Consider the following 24,686-nt stretch of genomic DNA (forward strand, 5'->3'; position numbering starts at 1 on the left):
ATCTCTATTCGATGGGATAGACGAACATCGGCATCAGTCGGAATTGCTGCCAACAATTTGATGCGTCTGTGACGCTGGTTTTTCAGCTTGTGGCGCCCTCATTAAAAACACTAGTAGACGATCGGTCGGTAAGAATGTCACGAAGTAAATAATCGTAGCTGACTTTTAAAAATCTATTTGAGAAACATAATTTATTGAAGGTACATATTTGTTACTTAACGTTAAGCGTGTATATTATATGAAAATTATCTTATATTTAAAAATATAGATAAAAAAAAATGACATATGGAAAGATCAACCTCGGCTTATTAAGAAGCTACTTCTTCCGTCGCACCTTCGAACTCGAGCTTTACTTGACACTCCTCTGGTAGTCCCTCAACATCCACTTCCGATTCCGGCGCATTTAACATGTTCAACGTGACTTCAGACGATTTCCCCATTAATCCTTGATTTCCTGTTTGTTGCTTCGATACTTGTTGAACTGCCGATTGTTGCGTCGACTGTTGAGAAAGCATTTGTTGTCTGATCGGCACGCCAGCTTCCTCAAAAGCTTTCTTCTTTAGCGTTGTTCGAATTTGAGAGCTAGAACGCCGAAACGACCGGTTAATTTTGGGTCGAGACTGACGCATAGAAATTGAGGAACAGCCGTGGGCTCGATGCAGCCTTATTCACTTACACCGTTCGTCCCTTGATGTGTTCACTTATTTTGTTCAAGTCTTCACTGAAGGTCTTTACCGAGTGACGGAGCATCTCAATTTCCTCGTCAGTCCATTTACTACAGATTAAGCGACACAAGGAGTTATGTAAAAATACGGCCAGCCATCTTTTTTATGCTTTTTATGGTAAAGCGATAGTGATGCAAAGTATTTAATTATTTAATTCCCAACTACACTTGTAAGCGTAAAATCTATAATACCTTTTTTATCCACGTGCATTGACAATTTGTAAAACGTATTAAAGGGAATACAAACGTAAACAATATTTAAGTTATCTTTATATAACGTAGGTTAAATATAACATAAGAGAAGCTAATAATATCTTCGTGTATTTCTTAATCGCAACGAATGATAAAGTTATAGCAATAAAAATTTTCAAACTCAAAGGATGTACGCTAATATAGTACTTGGACAAAGCTGTAGATGCACGGTATTACGTTTCCGATTGGTTAATGCTTAAATACGTCAAACCACGTGACATTCTCCCGCGTTTCTCTAGAGTACATAGTTTCATATAAACTTAAGCGAAAGCATTAGACGCGCATTGCCTCTACTTATGACAAAAGGCGATAATACATATGTGTTTTATTTAATTACCCTGCTGGTGAGTCAGTCGTAGGGTGTAATTGCATCGTTAATTCTCCCAACTTGTTAAATGCTGCTCCGGCTGCGGTGAAAATTTCACCAACCTAAAACAGATAACGTTTAAAATGTTGATCAATTCGTCAGACATATGATTAATAACGATATATTTATTTTTTCAGGAATTTTCATCGAGGAACACAACTTATACTCGTCTATCAAACAATTTTCTCGAAGAAAGAATAAAAGAAAAATGTTAGAAGCACTCATAACCTAACCTTGTGTCCGCTTACAGACTCCATTGCTAGAGTACTCGAGGATAAAAGCACGTGACTCACGTAGAAAAAGGAAGACGAGCGGTGGGGAGGAACGACCATTAAATATTATATGGCGGGAAACTGCCTAAAATCGGCGACAATGGTTGCTTTTTTGCTTACCTTGCTCGCAGAATTCATGTCAGTTTGTTGTTATGCTGGTACTTCACCATCAGCGGAACAAACATTCGTACGGTATTGCCATCTCGCGTCGTTCTCAGAATCCTTCCCTTTAACAATTATAACCTCAACTTGTTTCGACTGCTTATCCTTTCTGCCTCTTTTTTCTCATCAAACTAACGAAGATTGTTGCCTTTAACTGAAATAATCATATCGATTCTCGTCATATTACACAGGAACTAATTACGAAAACATAATATAGTAATTTCGATATTTATAATGCACGGATTCACGTAGTACTGAAATATTTCGATATTCGCGTGATTACTTATCATTCGTCACTACAGTGGTGGACTATACTATACTTTTACTATACTTGTACTCTATTGTTGGAATAAAACTAACTTTTTGAATTAACTTACCGATATGTACACGTATCGCTGATTCATTTTGATTTATAAATATAACATACAACAATGTGTATGAAAATAATGAGATTAATTTAATAAATTAGGTTTAATCGTACAGAATAGAAAATAGGATGGGTATATGTGAAAGAAAATTTCCCAAATATTAGATCTTTGCTTTCCAAATACATCGTATGTATATCTCAAAGGTAGCTGTTATTTATAATAAAAACAAAAAAATACAATATATCTTACTGCCCAGTGCAAGGCAAAAGAATCTTCCAAATTTCAGACTCTTCTTCTGTAAATATAATATTGTAAGTGATATTATTTAAACCGATATTTAAGAATAATTACACACTGTTTATAATAAAGAAAATATTAAATATCTCGCATATTTGTAAATATATTTATACAGCGTGATATAATAATAAAATATATTTAAAAAACAGTTACCGGACCTATGATAGAGAGAGAGAGAGAGAGACTTAAAGCTATCAAAAATTATTTCAACCATCGTATTTTAATGTTTCCAATCGCATTCGCATAAAAAAAATCCGTCGTTCGGTCGTTTGACTTCAATTAACATAGGGAGTCTCATCGATCTTGGAAGCGATAGCTCACATCCTTTTATAAATTAATAGACTCCGTTTCCATTCATTGTTCTTGGTAACCGTGACTCTTCGAAAATTGCAAAATTCAGTCAATATGCGTTCAATATGCGCTACTGGATCGCCAGTGAGTTTCAACGTCTTCAATAATGGAAAATCTTCACCCTTTGAGCGTCTGAGCCTTCTCGACGCGTTTCTATAACATTTCCAAAGCTGAGGTTCTATCACGATCATGTTTGTGATCGAACAAGCCTTTTGCAAAAATTCCATCAGTCCTTGGTCCCCGTGATTCAAGTGGATCCACATCGTAACGGAGAAACAGAACACAACGTCGAAGCGCGACTTTTCCAATCGACGAAGATACTCGTCCAGTGTCCCATTACGATCCTCGATCAAAAAATCGAGACACTCGAAAACGATACGATTCGGCCGTGGATTGCGTTCCCGTGCCCGTTCGATTAAGATAGGATCGAGGTCTATGCCGAGCAAACGAATCTCCTTCGGTAGATCTTGATCGGTAGATAAGGTTTTCTCGAGGAAGTTGTGCAACGCGACTGTTAAATCCTGAAACCATTAATACGATTTGTGATTTTTACGCTCGTTCTCTGGTCAAGAAACCTCTTCTATGGCCCCGTATCGTTTTGTGAATTGATTTTGTACCACTAAATTACCAATACGATCGAAGTACGTTTGTTCAATGGAATTTTGAGAATTTTGCCTAATATTGCCTAAATATTGCCTAAATTAATAGCTTCTGTTAAGAAGGCTAAGGTATAACGTGTAATTATCCGATATAAAAATGAAATACTAGTTATTCACGATATAGACAACGATATCGACCGTTAGCTTCGATATTAATCGACGCAATCTCTAGTAAGTCATTGGTAAATTAAATGTATGCGTGTATCACCGATGAAACGAATGTTTCTCCTGTTGCTAAAAAGCATAGGGCCGGAAGGATTTCAGGAAGAAACTACGTTCCGAGCGATATTCGAAAAGGTATAACACCGTCTAAATTTAGGCGCTTGTCGTTTGTAACTTCGGATCACGGTCGACTCGTCCTATTTCGTCTGACAGCTGTTTCAGCCTTACCCCCGCGTTACAGCCAACGTCTAGGCCTACGTATTTCCGGTCCGGATGGGTCGAGTGCCACACGCCACACGGAAGTTGTCGCACGCGCTCTTCCGCAGGATGGAATTGGTAATAATTCATGAAGTTGCCGTGCCTGCTAGCGCCCGGATCCGTCTTACCTCTCCGTCTTTCCTTTTTTTCCGGAGATCGCGCTTCATTCTCCGACATTTTCCGAAATCTAAAGCAATTGATAATTAAACACCATAACCTACTTTAAACGCTCGTTGTTTAGAAAGACGTTGCTTAGAAAGATATTCGGTAAAACGACATAATGTTCTCCTTGTTTCGTACGGGTTAAAAAGATGGGAAGCGTACCGTGTTGTGTGTATTTTTGTTGTTAACGAGTTACCAAGAACCCTAGAAAATGTTATCTTATCACAGGTAATATACGGCTCGGAAGGACCTTCGATGTTTTAATATCACTTTTGCATGTACTTCGGTAATAATCTTCGATGTTTTTAGATAAAACGCGTCTATAATGTTTTTACGTACAAATTAGCCAACATCGGATAGATTCATCTTTAACGAAAGACGTTGTTATACGTAAAAAAAAGTTAGAAGAGACCGTTGGAAAATTTATTTGAAAGGAGACTTGTAAAAAGTGTAATTCCATCGTCGTAAAACGTTTCATAAATTACGACAGTTAACAACGAGAACGAAGATGTAGTTTTTTTTATCGTTATACGCTTCGTATACGCGCGTATATATATTCGTATGTATGTATTAAGCGTTAACTACGTTGTTCGGATATAGTTGCATAAGAATAGCACTCTTTGTCGAACATTTTTCAAGAAAGGTAGATTCTTTTCGAATATCGGTATAACGCACAATCTTGCCTGTATAAGAAGAGAAGTATGTCGAAAAGTATCGCCACTGTAATATTTCACGGATATTTCTACTTTTATTTGGATCGAGCTTCAAGAGGACAGAGTAGAAGTAGAAACGCAGTAAGATAATAAAACGCGATGGTAGACCGATCGTCGGTTTCTATCGAAACTTCATCATCCGTGAGATTAGATCGATGAACGAAAGAGGAGGACGAGGATGTTTAGTTGGTAATAACGATCTTAGCACGTAATACCGTCTGGACGGTGGTTTCGCAATACTTGGCGAGCATCGGTTAAAAACAATGCACAAGTAACCGCAAGACGGTCGTAAATACGCGATAAAGAGTGATAACGGAGAAGGAATGGGGGTCAGAGGCGTCGTAAGAGCGGAAGGATCGAAGAGATAATTCACCGGTGTCCACGACCCAAATAAATGCAGCCTTCGATCGCTGTGCTCGTGCTCGTGCTCGTGCTCGTGCTCGTGCTCTCGGCCACGAGGAAGGTCTGAGAAATCGATGATACATTGTCTTGCCATTCGCGGAGAAACTCACTTTCCCGACGGTGTTACTCGCAATATCTTTTGGATTCGTGTCTCGCTGTTGTAGATTTAAAGGAGGTGTTTCTTCCTTCGACTATTACCTGTAAATTTCTTTGTCATGATTTTATAATTTAATCAAAACAGACATGTTATAAGATAACGATCGACTGCCAAAGCTTCCGAAGTTTAACGATAGATGCCAAAGAAATCTAATTCTTCGTCGTTGCTGCTTGATACGTTTGCAATTTGTAAGCCTATCGCGTCGTTCGCGCGAAAAAAGGCAAATACGTTAAAAAATTCTTCGAAGGACAATTTCGGGAGAAGCGAACAAAGAAATATAAAGTAACATGAAGCAATTAAAATTATACGACGTATCTGTGTACACGAAGTTCGTCACGTCTTACTTTTTATTACTTTTCGTGCCCCTTACGAAATATTTTCTTGCGGACGTCGTCTTCGTCTACGTAAAACAACGATCAGATCCTCGTACTAAATCGAAAGCTAAAAACGCTTTCTATATCGAGCGACTATAACTGTATAAATTTCGTGACGCATCGTACGAGAGGAATTCCCGAGTAGCTAGTTTCCAGAGATTTCGGATATGGTCGGGTTGACCATAAAATCCACAAAGATCGAATAACCGATGTGTCGGGTGGACGAGCAGCACGAGCCCTGCTTCTTTGTGTTATTACTTCTGTTACTCGCTCTCTCTCTCTCTCTCTCTCTCTTTCTCTCTCTCTCCCTGACTCGCAGTCGGTAGCCAGCGCCATAAGGTAATCGACAAAGATAGGAAAGAGACAGAAGTAGGAAGAAGAAGAAGAAGAAGAAGAAGAAGAAGAGGGAAAAATAAAAGCAGGAGCGGAATAACTCGCAGAGGCAGGTGTTAGATGCATACGCGCACCGGTGCGGTCCAAGAACACGATGTCCATTCTCTACGGATCATGGGCCTGGTCGCGGCAATTTCCTCTTTCTTCGGCTATGGCAGATGCGCCTGTAGACCGGTGCAGAGGCATGCGGTACGAGATAACCAAGATTATACGATGGATACCTTAGACCTTAAAGCAAGCAAGCTGCCAGGGAGTATCGAGTCCCGTGCAGAGGCCACGTTTTTTCTGCCTACCCAGACAGGCCGCATTGGCCACCAAATATCGAAGTGTACGTGCACGCGTACGTATTTCACGCGAACACCGGAGTAGAATTACTTGGGATCGAAGAACGAGAAAATGCCTCGTTTCAGCGTCGTCGTCTCGGTTTCGGTTCTCTTCTGCATCGCGGCGATCCAGCGACGATGCTTTCTACGTAACTTTCTATGTACGTTCCTTCGGCTATCGCATAAGAATACGATATTCCAAGTAAATAGCCTGGCTACGCTAATAGCAAGTATTCGCTAAAAGCATTCCTCTATTCTGAAATCAGATACTTTTTGGATTTTGTAAAACGCTTTTGTAGAACGTTTGTACGAGAAACGTTACTCTTTCGTCGAAATTTCGCGAAAATTTGGCACCTCGTGCAACAGAAAGGAAGGTGGCCTCTTCGATCGTATTCTCGGCATATTTCCATTTAAAAAGACACGTGACCTCGGATGATCGACGAATACCTTACGAGGAACAGGCTGCCGCAACTCGTATCGCGTCTCGCCTTTTTCCTTCGACTCGTTGCTTAACGCGCAGAACGCGTAATAATACGCGCTGCTAATGAATTGGAAAATTACTTGGGGTATGCAGAATTCGGATTAACCCTCTCGTTTACTCGCTGGCAGGAAAGGTCAGAGCCGATCGCACCTTTTCGCTCGAATCCGAAACGTAGAAAATAATAATAGGAAAAGTAGAATGTTTTGACGACATCTTCTAACAACGTTAAGCGTTTTGTCGTCCGGTTTGATCTGATCGAACGATCGATGTTTTTTTTTCGGAATAGAAACGGAATACGACGACGATCGTAGAATCGATGACACGAGATAAAGAACGCGTTCAAAGGTAAAACAGAAGAAACAGAAAAATGGGCACGATCCCCGCTGAAAGGAATACGCTACTAAAAAATACAATAGCGATCGGTATCCGTGAAAATCGTCAAAGTACTCGAACCTTTACCATTCTTTCGTTTCGGAAATGTAATATCGATCGCTCTTTCCAGACCTGAGAATTATTTCCTCTCGCTATTATTCTGATTTACATATGTACGATGGCTACCCCTCTTGACTTTTCGTATTTTCGATATAAATAGATTATTTGGTGACGGTATGGCTAACATTTACTCGCGTAATGTACAACAGCGCGCTATATTTTACACAGTAAGGAAATGAAACGAGGCTTACGAAATGCGAATACACGATCGTTTAACTTGCGCGATCGTTTAACTTTAAGAAACGTTAGAAAGGGTTAACGAGTGTATAGTAGATGAAACGTACTCGGAAACGCTTTAAATCTCAATCCGCCGAAATCTTTTATCGAAAGCTGCGAACGTCGAGTCCCGTTTGTCTCTCGGTCGATAATTTACGAAGAAGCTGAGAAAGCCAGTTCGAAATTGACGCGGAACTCGTGTTTTCAAAAATGTCGCGACCGATTCCCTTCGATCCTCGAAACTCTAGTTCTATATCTGCCTCTGTACCGAGTCTCTTTCACCGTGTCTCTTTCACCGTACAATTTTAATCGATCGTTTGGACCGTTTAGTTTTGAAATTATGCTATCGCTGATCGTAAGCATCGTGCAAAACCTGTAATTCTTACGAAAGCCGCAAAGTACATGAATTTATACCGGTTAGTCACCCTATCCCGTCTCTAAGTAACTCGTAGTCCGTACTTCGTACCAGGTTAACACACGATCCAAAGGATTTGGCAACACACCATAGCCGGTTGGAGGCGATTTGGCAATTCGTACAGAAGCCAAACGTGCTCGTGACACGGCCGCGTTCGATATTTGCCAATACCCATCTACTTCGTGTCTCTGGACAATTTCTAGCAAGTCGAAACGCGGCACGTTGTTCTCGATGCATCGTTTTGTTTCTTGAGAAAATGTCATCGCCATCTTACCTTTCCGCGAATAACGTGACAGGAGGTGCACATTCTCGTTTGCATCGCTGATCCGCGTTTTTACGAGAATATAGCGTTACGAGTGTTCGTCGTTGCAACGATGTTTCGTAAAGAGAGACGATCGCTCTTCCCAATTCGGACCTTGTCCTTGTAGATGTACAGGCGTATTTAGAATTACGTCTGACGTTTGCCGTCGTAAAACCTCTCAACGTCGAATGTACACGACTCGCGTGACAAACTTCCTCTTCGATCTAACGATACTAACGATATAATTACAGCTGATAGGTACGAGACGAACGTAAGAAGGTAAATTCACGCGTATCGTATTTATTTTGGACGATCGCTCGGTACGTCGGACGAAACGACGAATTTCAGCAAACTATCGTGCTTTCGAGACGCGTAACTCGCGAAATGCGAATAAACAGGCTAGTTTTCAGCTACGAAGGACAACGAACCGAACGAACTCGTACGAACTCGTCGGTTCTATCGGACGATGCACGGTCGATGTTATTAGTCATCGTTCGTTACCGTCATCTTTGATACCGAAGCGAGAAACACCTCGAGACGTTCTAACGCGTTGCGACATTCTTTGGCTTGTGCTCCTTGTAGAGCACGTCATTGTACCCAATGACAGAAGTAACGTAAACAGATACGTTAGCGCGTATAATTGGAACTCGCCGGCAAACTTGACGAGATAATTTGCGTGTGATTACGTCGAAACGTAGCGCGAGTTGGTTGTAGGAATTTGTAAGTAACAGCTAATAACGAAAATAACACGTTCCAAATCATCAAATATTTTTATGCGCGCGTTGTATCGAACGTGAAATTGTATCTTGGTAATAAATTCTTCTACTTTCGTACGTGGTTATTTCCTTTTTCGTACGATTCGACCGTAACTTTTACTATGTTTATTTAAAAAAACAGCATTCGTTACTTTTGATCTATCCTAGCATCGTATTCGAGAATCACGTTGATAGTAGAGAACGTTTGGAAATAGCGATAAAATCCCTATCAACGCCATTGTGTAGTGACGCTACCGTTCCAGTTCGCTTGACTGTTTTCCAACAACACGTATGTATACATATAATCGATGATCGGGCATTCGTATAGATCGATGAGTCGTTAACTAGTAATTTTGACCAAAAGACAGAGAAACCAAAACCGGAAGAAACCGTGGACGAGCGTAATGGCCGCGCGGCAAAAGAATAGATACGTATTTCTGTCATGGGATGAGATGGGTTGGCCTGGGAATGACGAAGAATGGTTCGCGAGAGGGACAGCTGACGCCGGTGATCTCTCGTTCGATCCCTTTTCGTCGCTTGGCCCGAAATATCCGAAGAAAGCCCGTCGGCTTTCGAACCAGGTACGGCGAAACGTTGCCGGAAGTTGGGCGTAAAGCGATCCTCTCGCATCCGGCGAATCGAACGCCAGCGTTTTCTATGCCGAGGAAATCCGCTTTTCTCGGATTTTCCTATCGGACGGAACGAACCAGCGATCTCTAAAGACGACAAAAGGTGCGGCGTTTTTAAGCCGCTGGAGGTCGAAGCGAGACAAAGCGGCTGGGGATGCGTGCACCGTGTTTGTCACCTCGAATGGAGGAGAAGATCGGTATCGAACGTCTCGTATACGGAAAGCACGTGTTCGAACCCATTTGCCGGGGATTCTCCGCAAACACGACTTCGTTCGTGTTCGAGTTGTACTGCTTTTATCATCTTCTTTCCTCGGCAGTTTACCGTGCTGCGTTTGTCGCAGACGGGAGGGTCGGGCCTGATCGTTAATCCTCTACGAGTATAGGTCTGTTAAAGCGGATGTCCTTTCTCGGCGCTCGTAAAACCGTAAAACGGAAGTTTCTGCGGAATAGAGATTTTCGTTGTATTTACTCGTAAACGTTTTACGGACCTTATTAAAAAAAAATTGTAAGGCTCGAGTGCGATTCCTTGGATCTCTTCCGGTCGCGTTTTCGCCGTTTTTCCATTTATTTAAAGGAAACAAAATCGACGAATCTCCTCTTAGTCGAGAAACTTTTATCAAGCACGCTATTACGTCGGTCTATCCGTTTATTAGCGATACGACAGGAATAATCTAAAAAACGTAACTCTTCGACCGCAAATATAATAATCACTGTACGTTCGATTAACTAGAACCAATTTCTTTTCTATTTCGAAATATCTCGTTTGTTTACAGTGTTATACAGATTGGAACGTAGTTGATCGCTCGCAAGATCTAACCTAAATAACCCTAAAATAGGGTTAGTATCTGTGTCGCATCGCGTCGTCTTGAAACACCATTTACTCGATATTTTTGTGACGTTCGATCCACTACGATATACTTGATCTAAGGTGTTTCGCTCGAGTCGAACATCTGAATTATTACAGCACTTAAAGATAAGGCGTTGCCGATAATCGAAAATAAAAAAATTGCTTTGATCGCGTCTTAAAGATCGTTCCTCGATCGCTTCCATGCTCCGCGCATCGACGTCTGTTTTTCGTACGTATCGATCGACGCTGAGACAGGTTTAACGACCCGAGACGTCGAAACCTTGAAGCGACCTCGAAGAAGAGAAGCGGCGAGCTTGATTCGCGATAATGTAGATGTAATAAATCAGTTTAATTTATTAGATCGAACGAGCACATTGCGGTAGGACGATAATGGGACGATAATGGGACGATAATGCACGTTACGCGTATTTAACTATCTCGATATCTGCTAGCTAGCTACTAGCTGTCACAAAGTTCATGTACAAAAATACCTTGTTTATCGAATCCTGTTGAATCACGATGTTTCCAGATCGGTACAATTCCTTCGGAACAGTGTAACCACGCGATTCACTTTCGATCAAAGATCGCTCGAAAGTTTACGGTCGAATAACACAGCGTATCGCGACAGCGAAGAAGAGAAAATAAATTTTCCCTTGATTTACCGCAGAGTTATATACTTTTGTGCAAAAGTACGTTGATACGGATAACGAGAATTTCGAACGTAACAAATAAGCCGATAGAATTAGTTAATTTATTACTTATTACAACGTTATCCGATCTAAACTTATTTTTTTCTTCGAGATCGCTTCAAGATCAGGATATCGTAGATCGCCGAATTTCGTTCGACGAGGACTACGACGTTGCATCGTAGAAAACGTGTCAGTACGCGAAAGAAAAAAAAAAAAGGAAATGTCGACGACCTTGGAATAATCTTAAGATAACCTTGGCAAGATCGTTTTCTATCGCCATTAAATATACGCGTTGAAACCGTTTAAATTCCTCTTACGATTATTTATTTATTTTTTTTTTTTTTGTTCTTATCTTACGCAGCGGCAGAAACGATTTAGACGTTGGATTCAAACGGAACACCCTGTACGTTCGACGATACGCATATACTTAACATATTCGAATCAAAGTATCGAACATTCAGCGTTCAACTACTATTTTTTACAGTTGTACGCGGTTTCCTGGGCGAAAGAACGTACCTGTTTAACGAATCTTTTTAACTCGACTCTTCTTCTGGCGAATGTCTCGATATCGAATAAACGTCGACGACGTAAAAATACGTTTGCGTCGAAAATTACTGCACGAGACGCGCTTCTTCGAACGTTCGAACGTAAGATCGTTAAGAGAGTAAGCGTTGTTGGCTGGTAATACGATATATCGTAGGATTACGGCGGAAGCTCGTCTTATAAGCGACACTGTCATATCCGGAATAAGAGCCGAGGAATTCTAATTCGACCGAGCTGGATACGATTGAAATCTGTTTGTTCAGCCGCTCCTACCATCCTTACGCTCGTTATCGGCTATTGTACGGTGAATCCGGATGTAACGTGGATTCCTCCGTAACGCGGATCGGTAAGACGCGACGAAAAAATCGCCACGCTACCTATTCATAGAACGCGACGTTACGTTAGAACGATTCTAACGTAACGCGTTACGTAAAAATACAGTTTTCCATATTACTTTGAAAACGTGGTTCTTACGTATCTACTAGCACGTACGTACGAGCAAGCCGATATAGCTATAAAAGGTATACACCTGAACTATTATAACCCATGTAGTCTGTATATGGCGGAACGCCCGCACCTTGTACTTACCGTACTATTTATAACTCGACGCGCATACACGTATATGCAGATGCATGCCTCTTAGCATGATAAAATAGGCACAGTCGTGGAAAACGTGGGAATATCGTCGCGTAATTAGGTCGCTTATCGTTTCCCGGTGACACGAGGTGCGTCGTCGTAATCTGACGCGATTTGTCGCCAAATCGATAACACCGACGTTTCCCGATTTATAGTTCGTTAGCACGCGATCGAAGTATACGCGCGGACATAGCACGAGGATCGAAATCAGCCGGATTTTACACCTATCGGCGTTGTTTCCATCGATACAACGTAGGGTTCCTTTTCCATCGACGAGCAGAACGATCTTTGATCGTTTCTTCTTGCGACTTTGTCGAAATTAGGGAGAACGTATCGAGACGCTGAAATCTTTCTTTCAATTTCAAACGTTATTGCGTGCTGTTATAGTTGCCGGCGTATCTTTATAGATCATTGTCGCGTCCAGTCCGACGATTGTGGTCGCGCGATCGTCAGTTCGTTACCAGAGACGAACGGTACTTTGTTAAGAGGCGTGTGTTACACGAAAGTAGGTACGCGTGTCTGGCGCTAAGTCCAACCGTCGCATACGTACGACGGTATGTGCCAAGCGCCGTATCGAAGAGATTGAGAAACTACGTTATACGTTTGCGTATATATAGTATGTAGTTTGCGACGTTGAATTTCGAATAAGGAAGCGGTACTCGGTATCGTTGCCGTAACGTTGGCGAAACGAAGAGAAGATACCGGTGAGTGATAATCTCGTTTTACTTTTATTAGCTCGCGGTGGTCCTTTGACGTTCGCTACCGAATGGACACCTATGGAAAATATATCGTCGATAATCTACCTGTTCGCACAGATATACGTAGATCGGTACATGGCTCGAGATTATCGAACTCGGCGAACGGCCAGTTACCCAGAGACCTGTAAGCGCGACACTCGTTGAAACGTTCTTAAGAATCGAAGTAAATTTTCTAGTACAGGATCGGTATCTCGCCTGCCTGTACTCCGGTTAACTCGCGGCGCGCCACGCGCTACGAATCAACGTCGAGGATCGCGATATGCCTCTAAAGCGTACCTCGAGTCGCTTCGATCACGCACTCGTGGCAAATCTGTTCGTAAATATGGAATCTTGAATTTTTCAAGTTTTTAACGCGTTGCGATACGATACACGTAGTACAGATACGTATAACGGAATTGTATCTTCAAAATATCTACCGTAATATAATTTGAAGACCGAAAGCGCGAAGATCGAAGACGAGATCGATCTATGTTCACGCGCGACTCAAAATCGAGATGCAAACGATAATCGGCGGATGTAGCTTCGCGTGAAAATTGTCGCCGACGTTCGACCGTCGAAATAGCTGGAAAAGCATACACGGCATCCGTCAGTGTCATTTTCGTCGTACTCGATGTTACAGTCGATGCCATCGATATGTAGTGCCATGGCTGAAGAAAAGGCAATCCCGTCGAAACGTAGGACGCATCTAATAAATCTTCGAAACGTAGGAACGAAGAATTTGGCGAACGCTTTCGAGACTCTGCGCGTATCGCGAAGGATATCAGGCGAAAGACAAACGATTCGATTCGGCTGGATTTCGATACCGTCTCGCGGAACTTTCAAAGCTTTCCATGTCATAGACGCGCGTCGTTGCAAGGAAACGCTTATCGTTCGTTTTGTATACCCGATACGAATTGCGGTAACGAGGATGCACTCTAGTGCCCCGGTTTCTAGAACATTTCCGTTTCCGCGTCAGCGACTTTAATAGAACTTGGGAGAGCGTTTCTCGTTTAAGAAACATAGTTGCAGTCATCGAGACGCCGTTACAGATACGCAAGACCATTGCACTCTCTGTTTTCTTGATCGTCGTATTCCGTGAAAAGGAAAAATGCTACGGTAATGTCTGCTTCGCGATAACATCCGTGACATCGCTTACATGCGTGTTCTACGTATACTCTCGGTATAGCGAAGCATAACTCGTTAATTTATCTTAGCAGTATCAACGATGGTACGTTTATTCGCCAAAGAATTGGAATTTTTCGAGGCAAATCGAACGAATAGATTTTAATGCGATATTATTTTCCGAATTTGTCAAAGTTCGCGTTCGTTGAAATTAGCTGGAAATTTTTATTTATCTTTCGAAGAAAGAAAGAGAGAGAAACGATTCTATGATGTGGAAACGTATTAATTAAACGCGTAATTAACATATAATATTAAGCGTCGAGCGCAAAAGAGAAACGCGACTATTTGCGTAATGAAAAATGCATAGTTTTAACGGGTGAACATAACGGCAGACATAACTACACGTATATCCGTCTTCTCCCTTCGTACGTACGTTCGATGATCGATTGTAAATTCGTTATACATTTCTCAACTTTTTTTGCAGCGGAATAAGTCGACGCGTCCGACATTCTTGAAACCGTTATTTTATTGTTTACGTTCATGCGAATTACATAAGCGATACTCGAGCGATACTCGATGACAAAACGACAAGAACCGCTATTTCTATTTTTCCGATTTCAATGGTTGATATTTTCTTTGGAAACGCCTCGTTTAACTCGTAGTGGATTGAGAAATCGTCGCGTTAAAATGAAAACTATATTCCACGTTGTTTCATATCGTTGATATCGAAATAAGTGTACGCGTATTTTACGAATCTTCTAGGAACACGCAGCTATCGAGCATTCGGCTATTTTTTATCAATTTGTCATCGTAAACGTTCTATGCGTAATTTCGGTCCCTTTAACCGCGTATACTATCCTTTGGATGTGGTCGATAAATTTAAAAACGCGTTGTATCTCGTTGTCGAATTTAACTGATTTTTTACGAAGCTACTAGATAGACGTAAGATCGATCTATTACCATATACGACGATTGTCCCGAACGATATCGCGTCAGACCGTCGACTTCGATTTCCGTTAGATGAAACGGAAGAAAGCGCTTTTCCGAATAAAAAACGATTCGTTAGGTCTTTGGACGTAAAGTGGATATAGACGGAAAGAGATGTAAAAAACGGGCAACTTAGAAAGTCACGGTGCAACGTCTGAAATCACGCAATTGCAATTTCCGTAGATGTCGGCGGGTTGGTGAAACATACGTTGCATCCGGTTTGTCTTTAATTCGTCGTTAAAAATCCCACGGTCCACAGGAAGAACGAGTAAAACTGGATCACGGACGAAGACACATCAAGTTCTTCACCAGGGGAAAGAATACTTATAGTCGCTGGGAAGAACAGCGAGGTAATAAAAGTCGACGCCGATGCAAAAGTTCGTACAAGTATTAGGACGCCTAGCCGTTACATTTGTGAAAAAATTCCAAAAATATTTCAAACGGTATATCGGAAAGTAGACAGGATACGAAGGCGATAATAAATTTGTAACAAAGCAGTTGGATAATAAATAAGACGAGCGAAAAGTATTCGATTTTTATCAAACGTTCCCAATACTTGCCGGTACCAACGAACGGCGACATACGCGGCGTACGTTGAAGCAAAAGTTGAAAATTACGAAGCTTTCCGCGAGATAAACTAGTTTCTTCAAAATTTCGATTCGGTATAAAAGCGTGGAAAGTCTGGCGAATAGTACGCGGATGTCGAACACAGAGGATATCGAGTAACCTCCGTGATCAAGTCCGCCAAGTTTTCGAAAGTTTAAAACCTCTGAGATTTTTAAGTTTAAGTCACGATTTCGACAAATTACCCGCTCGGTTCGACTCTATCGAACAGAGATACACGGACTGGTATCTGTTGGATCGGCGGAAAAGATTCTCTCGGCGGCCTTCGGACACGATCGATAAATTCTCGTACGATTACGATTTCAAGGGGTTCGAGCGTGTAACTGGGTCATCCCGGCAAGGATACGTCGCGAATGCAATTTATCGAGTGCTCCGAGCCGCGAGGAAAACCTCGTTCGATGTCAAGTTCGACTGTCGATTCTTTCGAATTCCCCGTCCTTGCAGATTTCGTCTCTTACCGATTCAATTTTCCCATTCCCTGTATTAATCGCATCTTTATTCCGCATCCGTTTGTCCTCAAATTTTATTTGCTTTATACGCTTTTATTTGCGACGATATGTTCGTTAAGCGAAACGTCTGTGAAATGGAGATATCAAAAATATCAAGAACTTAAGGCAACAATTTTTATATCGTAAAAAATAAATTTGAAGGGTTCGCTGCATGATGGAAGATGAAAATGGCAGCCCGTTTATTTTAACTTAAAAGATAAGCAGAATATAAAATACCAATTATTCTATTCTTTTGCATATTACTAGCATTTTACGAGTTTTTTTTCTTTTTTTGCTACTTAATATCGTATTACAGGCTTACGCGATTGATTGTAACGATTTTATGATTGCGAGACACTCGTAAATACGATGTAAACGTAGGATTTACGAGACATAAATAAATAACGTTGAATAAATAACGACGACATGGCCACCCAGCAATTATCATAAAATAAATTTATTCGTCAACCGTAATTAGTTAAGTCGTCGATACCGTTATTTTCATCGTACCACTTAATTACATCAGCGAATTTATATAAAATACATTTAGCATGTTAAATCAGTGTACGATATACGACAAATATAGATCCGATTAGGACACGCACTTGAAAAATGTTGAAAAAAATGACCGATTAGATACGGATACTTTTTTGTACGGCTATTTTGTATAACTCGCGTTTCGTTGTAGTCCTATATACGATCTGACCGTGGTGTAGAGACTAGAGTGGCGGGCGATTCCGTCGCAGCGAAAGGGTTACTTACCTGGTACTGCTCGACCGTTTAGAGAATTTATCGCCCTACGATACGTTTTCGTTTGCTCGTGAAAAATAAATTACGATCGAGCGCAACTGCCTGTCCCGACGAGAGAAATAACAATTAACGGTCCTTCGAGATAGATACGTTGGCGGTTTCGCAACGACAGGATACATTACGGACGATATGCCTACAGTGAGAGAGAGAGAGAGAGAGAGAGAAGTACACCGTTTCAAGGGAAGTAACGTTTTTAAAATCGGACCGAACGACTCGAGATTTTGGAAGAACGTCCTTCTTAAGAAGACAAAAACCTCTCGCCGCATTTTCCTCTTCGAGACTGTAATAAAGATCGAAGAAAGGAGCGACGTACGCGGAAAGACGTACGAACGTTTGGTTCTTGGGCCAGAAGCGGCGAAAAAACCGCAAAACGTACGATACGCGGGCACGTTTGCCGGAGAGATTTCGCCTCGTACGACTCCAGCAACGATCGCGAGCTTGGTGGTTCGCGACGATGGAGCAACGATTCGTTGGCTTACATTAGAAACGTAGGATCCGGCCGACCTCGAGATCGACGATATCGCAAAGTGCGCGGTTGCGCGGTCCTGACCGATCGAATCCGACGTGTCTGGGGACCGTCGAGCGAAGGTCTGTGCCGTGGAAAAAGGTTGGACGATGCTTTTATCGCGCGGAATGGTGTGCCGATCCTTGGTTCTCCGCGGTTACGAAAGAACAAGCCGCTTCGTGAACTACGGGCCGGGGATTGGCTCGATTTGTTCACGTGCCACGGCGCGAGGCGACCGATTGAGAAACCACCGTGATAACGAGATCCATAAAATCCATCGTCTCTCTCTCTCTCTCTCTCTCTCTCTCGCCTTTGCCGCAAATTCCTCGTCTTCTCTCTGTCGTTGTTGTCCGAAAATGCAATTTCGTTGCCACCTAACAATCTACTTTTGCGTCTTCTTCCAAATTTCCAACAAATTTTTAAACGGACGAGAAACCGTTGGTTATGCGAATAAATCAATTATTATTTATTGTACGATAAAATCGAACCAAGCATCGAGATCACGTTGAATAATACGAATTCTCGCGAGCGGAATGCACGCTAGCGTAAAACCCACGCAGCGCTGTTTCACAATAGTCAATGAGATATACATATAATATGATAGCAATTATTCATATTTTTGTTCTACTCGTCCGGTTGCATCAGCGTGTTGCAACAGAGCGAGTTCGTGCGAAACTCGCCTCGCCTCGTCTCCTTTCGTTCCATTTCGTCCCCCGTTTCTCAATGAACACGGCCAATATTTTTTCGTCTCGCGAAATTAATAACGTTCAAGGTAAACGTGGTTCAGGGATCAATACCAAAAGTCCATTGCGCGTCGCTAACGCGTCTCCTCTTTTAACGATCACGCTTTGTTTGAACAAAAACGACGAACGGAAAATCGTTGATAAATAAAGCAAAGAATTCCGCTCGTTTCGGAATTCGATCTCGAAATAGAATTTTCGCGCAAGGTTCTAGATCATGCGCTCGGTGAGTCGGTGGAAAATAAGACGCGGTTACCTCTCGAAACTGCCGTATCGCCAATATCGAACGGTATATCGAGCGCGTCATACATCGTAAAGAGATACTTTTGGCAATAATTTAAGTGTTTCTTGTTTTTCGTTTATCGCCGATATTAAATATTACGATAATACCGTTAGAAATTAAACGAATCGACTACGTGTCCCAGTACGTTAGCCAATTGGCAATAGCCAAATCGTCGATTCGATCGTTTTTAGAAGATAACGACGGAGCTAAGACAACACCCGAATAATATCCTTAAATCGGTGTAGGACGACTTTTGCACGGTACCGCGTACGAGAAGATAGTTTATAGTCGAGGACGATCGGAGGATCGAACGTCATCGATGACGCACGATTTACCAATCCTCGGTTCTCTCTCGTTCCTCCACGCGCTTCTCTCTTTCTGGCCTTCGTTCGGCCAGGTAGAACCGGCCAGACCAGCCACAGTTCGCCAACGGGAATGAATGAGCGTACGATACGACGCTACCGAAGAAACGATTGCAGCACTTCGCTTCCGCAATGCGTGCGAACATTACCAGAGAAACACGAACGTGACGAACCGTTCGCTTCCATGCGCTTTACAGTCACGTTTTCGGGACTAGTCGTTCGCCGTAGTCAAGTTGCAACGAAGATAACTTGAAAATTAGTCGGAAATATTTTGATATCGGTGCTATGCTTTGTAATCACGTTTTCGATAATTTACAGCGATCCAATGGTATTTTCGTATGGTGGATATTTTGCAAGAGACGTTAAAAATTTCGTTCCTTAAAACCGAAATTCCGACGTTTTGAAAATTCTTCCATCCAAATTCCGTTTCGTTCTATTTTGCGCTATTTTACTCTATTTCGTTCTATTTTTTCTTTTTTTTCCACTTTATTCCACTTTAGTTCGATCGAATCACGCGCGATAACTTCCGATCGTTGAGTTTAATCTTGCGAGCCTCTCTCCTACTGTCTCCGGTAAACGCATCCTCTTGTCGTATCGCTAATTTTCTTCCTATCTATCTTTAGAGAGGAAATTGCAACCTCGATTAAATCGAAAACCGTGCCTTGATCGAAATTCTCAACTTGGTCGATAAAAGGAATGTACAACGTCCTATGCGCGTGACTCGTCTTTCGTCAACGGCGCTCTACCAACTACGACTACGAATAATTCGAATCGTTTGAAATTAATTTTAATTCGAAACAATTCAATTCCCATCAAAGTATCGTCGAGAACATTTCCGACTCGATTACTACACGAGATACGCGCAAACCAAATCGATCGACTCCATCAGCTTTCACGCTTACTTCCTCGTAAGTTGAGTCGTGTACCGAAAAAAGTCGCGTATTTCAGTCGTATTTTCGATTTATTCCAAGCTTGGTCGATTTACGATCGACGAAATAACCGTAGAATGAAAAGACGAGCGGAAAAATAGGAAGTAACGGTACGTAGCTCTCTAAGAATTTTTTAAAAGATCCGGCGATAATTAAAATGGAATATCGTTAAGACGAGGAAACCAAGTTACGAAATTAAACCGAAATTCAAAACACGGAATTAAGAACCAAATAATACCAAATTTATTATCGTCGTAAATTTCATCCAAATATAACGGTAATATATTTTTCATACAAACGATACGACAACCTTGTTTGATTTTTACGCGATGTCGATTTCTTTCGATTCTTCGATTCGATCGTAATTTTCCCTGATAGACGAACGAATCGTTGTATCCGAAATATTTCCAATTTGTGTTCCATTTAAGAAGTTAAATATCGCGTTGTCTAATATCCGTATAACTGGCGAAAGACGAGACGATTTTAAGTAGCGCGTACTTTCGATCCGATACGCGATACGTAAAACCAAATACTCGATCGATTCTTCGACCGATTCTTTCCTTTTCTTTTTTTTTTTTGCATCGTGATCGATATGAAAGAGGTTGACTCTTTTCCGTACATGTGCATGTTAGTTAAAAGTCGTTACGAAGCCGATACAGTTGCGGCAATTACGCAGGAGTCGGTTCGGTTGGTTGCGCGTACGGTTGCGTTACACGTATACAGGGTGATCTGCAAAAGAGACGAAATAATAATTGCCAGGCATATCGACGATTACCAAGTCGTGGTAATTTCGCGAGTCACGGCAAAAGCTACTTTTTAAAATCTCGCAAATTTCGGTTTAATCGAATCGTGTTTTCGATATGTCGATTTACGCGACAAAGTTACACGCATAAAGCGATCATTAGCGCGACCTATCCGCGACCTAGCGGAGAATCGTAGTCTCCGAAAAGTCTGAAATACCTCGAATCCCAGTCGAATCGAAATACCAGTCACCCTGTATATTCGCGTGGTATCGCAGCTACGCGGGAAGGTGACGCAAAGTTGAGCGTGGACCAAGATGTCGCGGTAACGGAGGAGAAGGGTCCGCGTGACGCTATAATACGCTTTTCAGCAGCTCGACGACGTTTCATCGGATTTTCGTCGCGGAATATTTTCGACCGACGAACTCGCGATTCCTCCTAGGCTCGCGAAACCGCTTCGGTGTTAACCGTCGAACGCGATCGTGGCAACCTTCGAGTTTCGCGACGATCGGATTACCGGTTTGTCAGGAACTTTCTGATCAGTAACGATGTTACTCCGAGTAGGTATCGGTGGCGTTTGCTTCCAGCAGTGGAGATGTAACGCTGGTGTGGCAACGTCGTTATTTCGCGTTCAACGAAAGGATAGATGAAACGAATAAAATTGGAATTTTTTATAACGGCAAGAAAAAAAGGTTATCGTCTGTTTTTGCCGTATCTACCGAGTGAGTTTAAGAAAAGGAGCGAAAACTAAAAGCGTTAGAAGCTTGGAATCTCGTCTTAAAAGACAGAAAGAAAACTAAGAAAGAAAACTACTTTCTACTACGTACTATTTTAACATTTTTACGAAGAGTTATTCGTTTGGCAGGAATTTGCTCCGACAGCGTCGGATTCTATAGATGTTTCCGAGGAAGCAACGATCCAGGAAAAGTGTGGGAACGTTGTTCGACTCGAACCGATGGGGAAAATAGCAATGGACAGCATGCGCGTGGCGTGATGCCGCTATACGGCCATATTGTTCGTCTGCCGCGGCTCGTCGGTTTCGTAACTACGCGTAATCGACGCTCTTGCTATACGCATATTTATGACGTTCGGTTTCCTTTGTTCGTTGCTTTTTGTCGTTTAGCTTTTCGCGCGTTTCTCGATACTCGATACGCCGAATTACAAACAGCCGTTAAATAATTTCCTATTGGCGAAAGTCGTAAAGAGAATCGAAAACGCTCTCTCGATCTCGTTTTAAACCGTAGAAAAACAAAGTGGAATATGCGAAAGGAAGAATAATAAAAAATCAAAAGGAAGAATGAACAACTGGAAAAAGGACGAGCGTATATAATTTGAAAATTTTTAATAAAATCTTTAATGAAATATCGTTTACCGTCAAAGGTAAAGTTAGTGCTTCAAACTTGGCGTATCTTTGATCGCGACGCTGTTTTTATTGAGTAGAATATCGAGAATTATCGACCAGTTACGACATTCTTATCGTAGTAACCAGCTGGCTTTTAGATTTAATTTTTCCAGATATCCGAAAGTTGGCAGCTTCTTTGAGCACGAGTTTACGAAGCAAATACGTATTTCGAGCGAATTCTGTAAAACGCGAGGCTCGCGCCAATAAACTTTACCTTTGCGTACGGTGGCAGCTGCCTATTCGTTCCTAGTCGTTTCTCTCTTATCTTCGTTATACGTTATATACGCGTATACGGTATACCGTGAAACTGTAGTCGGAAATCCGAAAAGTTTGAGCTAGCATCGCGCGAACGGACGTACTCGCGCGATGACCGCGTCCACCGAACCAGCATCTTACAACGCTGAAACACCTTGCGTACGAAAGAAATCCAAATGGCTGCTATTTCCCTCGCCGATATCGCAATGTTGCCTAACGATTGCGCAAAGGAAAGCACGTAGAGTGATCAGATTTTGCCCCTCCGTTGCGTCATTTGTCATACGCACGTAGGTGTGAAAAACGTTGCTCGTTGGATGCGTGGTATATATTTAAACGTTGCATCGGCTGGTGTTCCTGAAGCGAGCTGTAAACACGGCGGCGCGCGGTGGGGACGGCGCTGCGAAAGACACGGCAACGCGAACCTCGAGTCGAGGTCGGCATTCTCTCGTGACTGTCGCTTCGCTCGTTCCCCTCGGAGAAGCGTCCTCGAAAATCGACGAATCGAGCGTTCATTGTCAGTCCCGGCCAGCCACACTACTATCCGCTACGGGCAATATCGGCCTGCTGATTTTCAAACGCGTCCGTCCTCGCGTCCAATGCCTTCTCTTCCTCGGTCGACGACGACCACGTATACCATTTAGTAACAGCCGTTACCGACAGCTCGGTCGTCCTTCGAAAAAATTACGATTACGAAAATAGGTATTTTTGGAAAAGCCTTTCGAACGTGTTTCGATTTCGATCGTCGATCGCGAAATTCTCCGTTTTACTTAGCTTTCGGACAAAGCGCAGATACTTTACGTCGCAAGGCGCGAATAAGATACGAACGAGATAACAGACTTACAGCGAAATAAAATAGTGGTAAAATAAAAGCGGTAAAACGCGTGCAATTTTTACCAAACATCGTCCGTTTCAATAATCGTAACCGATAGTGTACCTAATCCGTCGAGAAAAAAAGTTTCTTTCGATATCGATAAGAAGAGGAGACTCGTTCGCTCCGCGGAACGAAGACCGAAATCGAGGAATTTATTCCTGGTATTCGCCACGTGTCACCAGATACGTAATCGATATATCCGCATCGATGATTAGCGATCGATGGAACGGAGTCGTTCCTCCCTAGGCAAGCGCGCGATCTACGTCGAACGATAGCTTTTTACCTACATTTTTTATTTCTCGCCTGTACTTTTCCTCGAAACGACGATCTGACGCAATCCCGATGGCCATTACCGATAAAATAGTTGTATAGATTCGCGAGCTTACGATAAAGCAACGTTTATTGTCGACTATGAATCGGTGAACGCATACCGAGGCGATAGTTTCCGCCTGTTCGAGTGCAATGGTCGACGTTCGATCGAGGCAACGTCACAGACGCGTTACCATCGGTACAATGATATTTACGTAAGAACGTGAAATCACGATCCCGTCCCGTTACGACGGAAAGTTTGCGGGACGAGAATGGATTCCCGGCGAATCCTGCTTGGAATTTTTCAACGACGCTTCTCGATACGGCCAAACCTTGGCAAAGAGGGACTTTTCAGCCGGGAATTACTTGCAACGCGATTCTTCGTAATTCCTTGTCTCACGGTTTTTTTTCTTTTTTCTTTTTTTTTTTATAATAGGGAAACTGTCGCGTAATACGTACAAATACTCGAATAGAGATAGGCAGATCCAACGAGTTTTCCTTCGACGAAAATTTAACTTTCTTCGATTCGAATCGCGTTCGACGTTTCATCCACGATCGATCGATATTTGTTATTGCAAGATAACGCGAGACGATAGAAATAATATACATATAATAATATGATAAATAATGACGCGATGTTTCAACACGATCGGAACATAAAAAAAATACGAAACGTTCGAGTCGAGAAACATGGAGCAGCATCGGCTGGAAACTCAAAGATTTTCTGGCGATAAATAACCGATATATATATGTATAAAGAGATATATACGTATATGTATATAACGAAAAATTGCACGGTGAAAGACGTTAAAACGAAATAAAATAAAAGCGTAGAAAAAAGGTTGCAGCAACAAAGTGAAACGTTTTTCAACGAGTCCGATCGTTACGATCGTGGTACCTGCAGCGAACAACGATATAACGAATCGTGGTAAAAGGGAACGTTCGTCGTAAAACGAAATTTCGAAAGGATACGCGCATCCTGCCCGGTTCTCGCGTCTATTTTCCGTTGCACAGCCGAGCAGCTGGCCGGAGGAAACCGGACGAGGAAGAGGATGCCGACGAACGAAGAAAGCGAACGAGAGATCCGACTCGTTTCCCGACTCGTTTCGCTTCGGTTTAAAA

General features: G+C 42.2%; 2 protein-coding genes across 4 annotated transcripts in view; both read right to left on the bottom strand.

Annotated features, from left to right (window-relative positions):
• Window positions 1-172: 172 nt before the first annotated feature.
• The window catches only part of LOC100741584 (chromatin complexes subunit BAP18), a 43,694-nt gene continuing 19,180 nt past the window's right edge, over window positions 173-24,686 (bottom strand). The window contains exons 2-5 of one of the 3 annotated variants that reach the window (XM_024367982.2): window positions 1,736-1,931; window positions 1,314-1,405; window positions 677-775; window positions 173-582 (exon numbers count right to left, since the gene is read on the bottom strand). In XM_024367982.2, the coding sequence (XP_024223750.1) occupies window positions 309-582; window positions 677-775; window positions 1,314-1,405; window positions 1,736-1,753 (483 nt within the window). In that variant the 5' untranslated portion in view covers window positions 1,754-1,931 and the 3' untranslated portion in view covers window positions 173-308. Of the gene's footprint in view, window positions 583-676; window positions 776-1,313; window positions 1,406-1,576; window positions 1,716-1,735; window positions 1,932-24,686 lie in introns of those variants that run through there. The other 2 variants (XM_003489867.4, XM_012386185.3) reach the window with 2 other exon arrangements.
• Window positions 2,609-24,686, bottom strand: part of LOC100742514 (probable RNA methyltransferase CG11342) — a 42,148-nt gene continuing 20,070 nt past the window's right edge. Inside the window, exons 2-4 of the mRNA XM_033320963.1 lie at window positions 5,121-5,347; window positions 3,843-4,059; window positions 2,609-3,314 (exon numbers count right to left, since the gene is read on the bottom strand). Coding sequence (XP_033176854.1) covers window positions 2,760-3,314; window positions 3,843-4,049 — 762 coding nt within the window. The 5' untranslated portion in view covers window positions 4,050-4,059; window positions 5,121-5,347 and the 3' untranslated portion in view covers window positions 2,609-2,759. The remainder of the gene's footprint in view (window positions 3,315-3,842; window positions 4,060-5,120; window positions 5,348-24,686) is intronic.

The sequence above is a fragment of the Bombus impatiens genome, unplaced genomic scaffold, assembly GCF_000188095.3.
Source record: "Bombus impatiens unplaced genomic scaffold, BIMP_2.2 scf_0377, whole genome shotgun sequence".
NCBI classification, from domain to species: domain Eukaryota; kingdom Metazoa; phylum Arthropoda; class Insecta; order Hymenoptera; family Apidae; genus Bombus; species Bombus impatiens.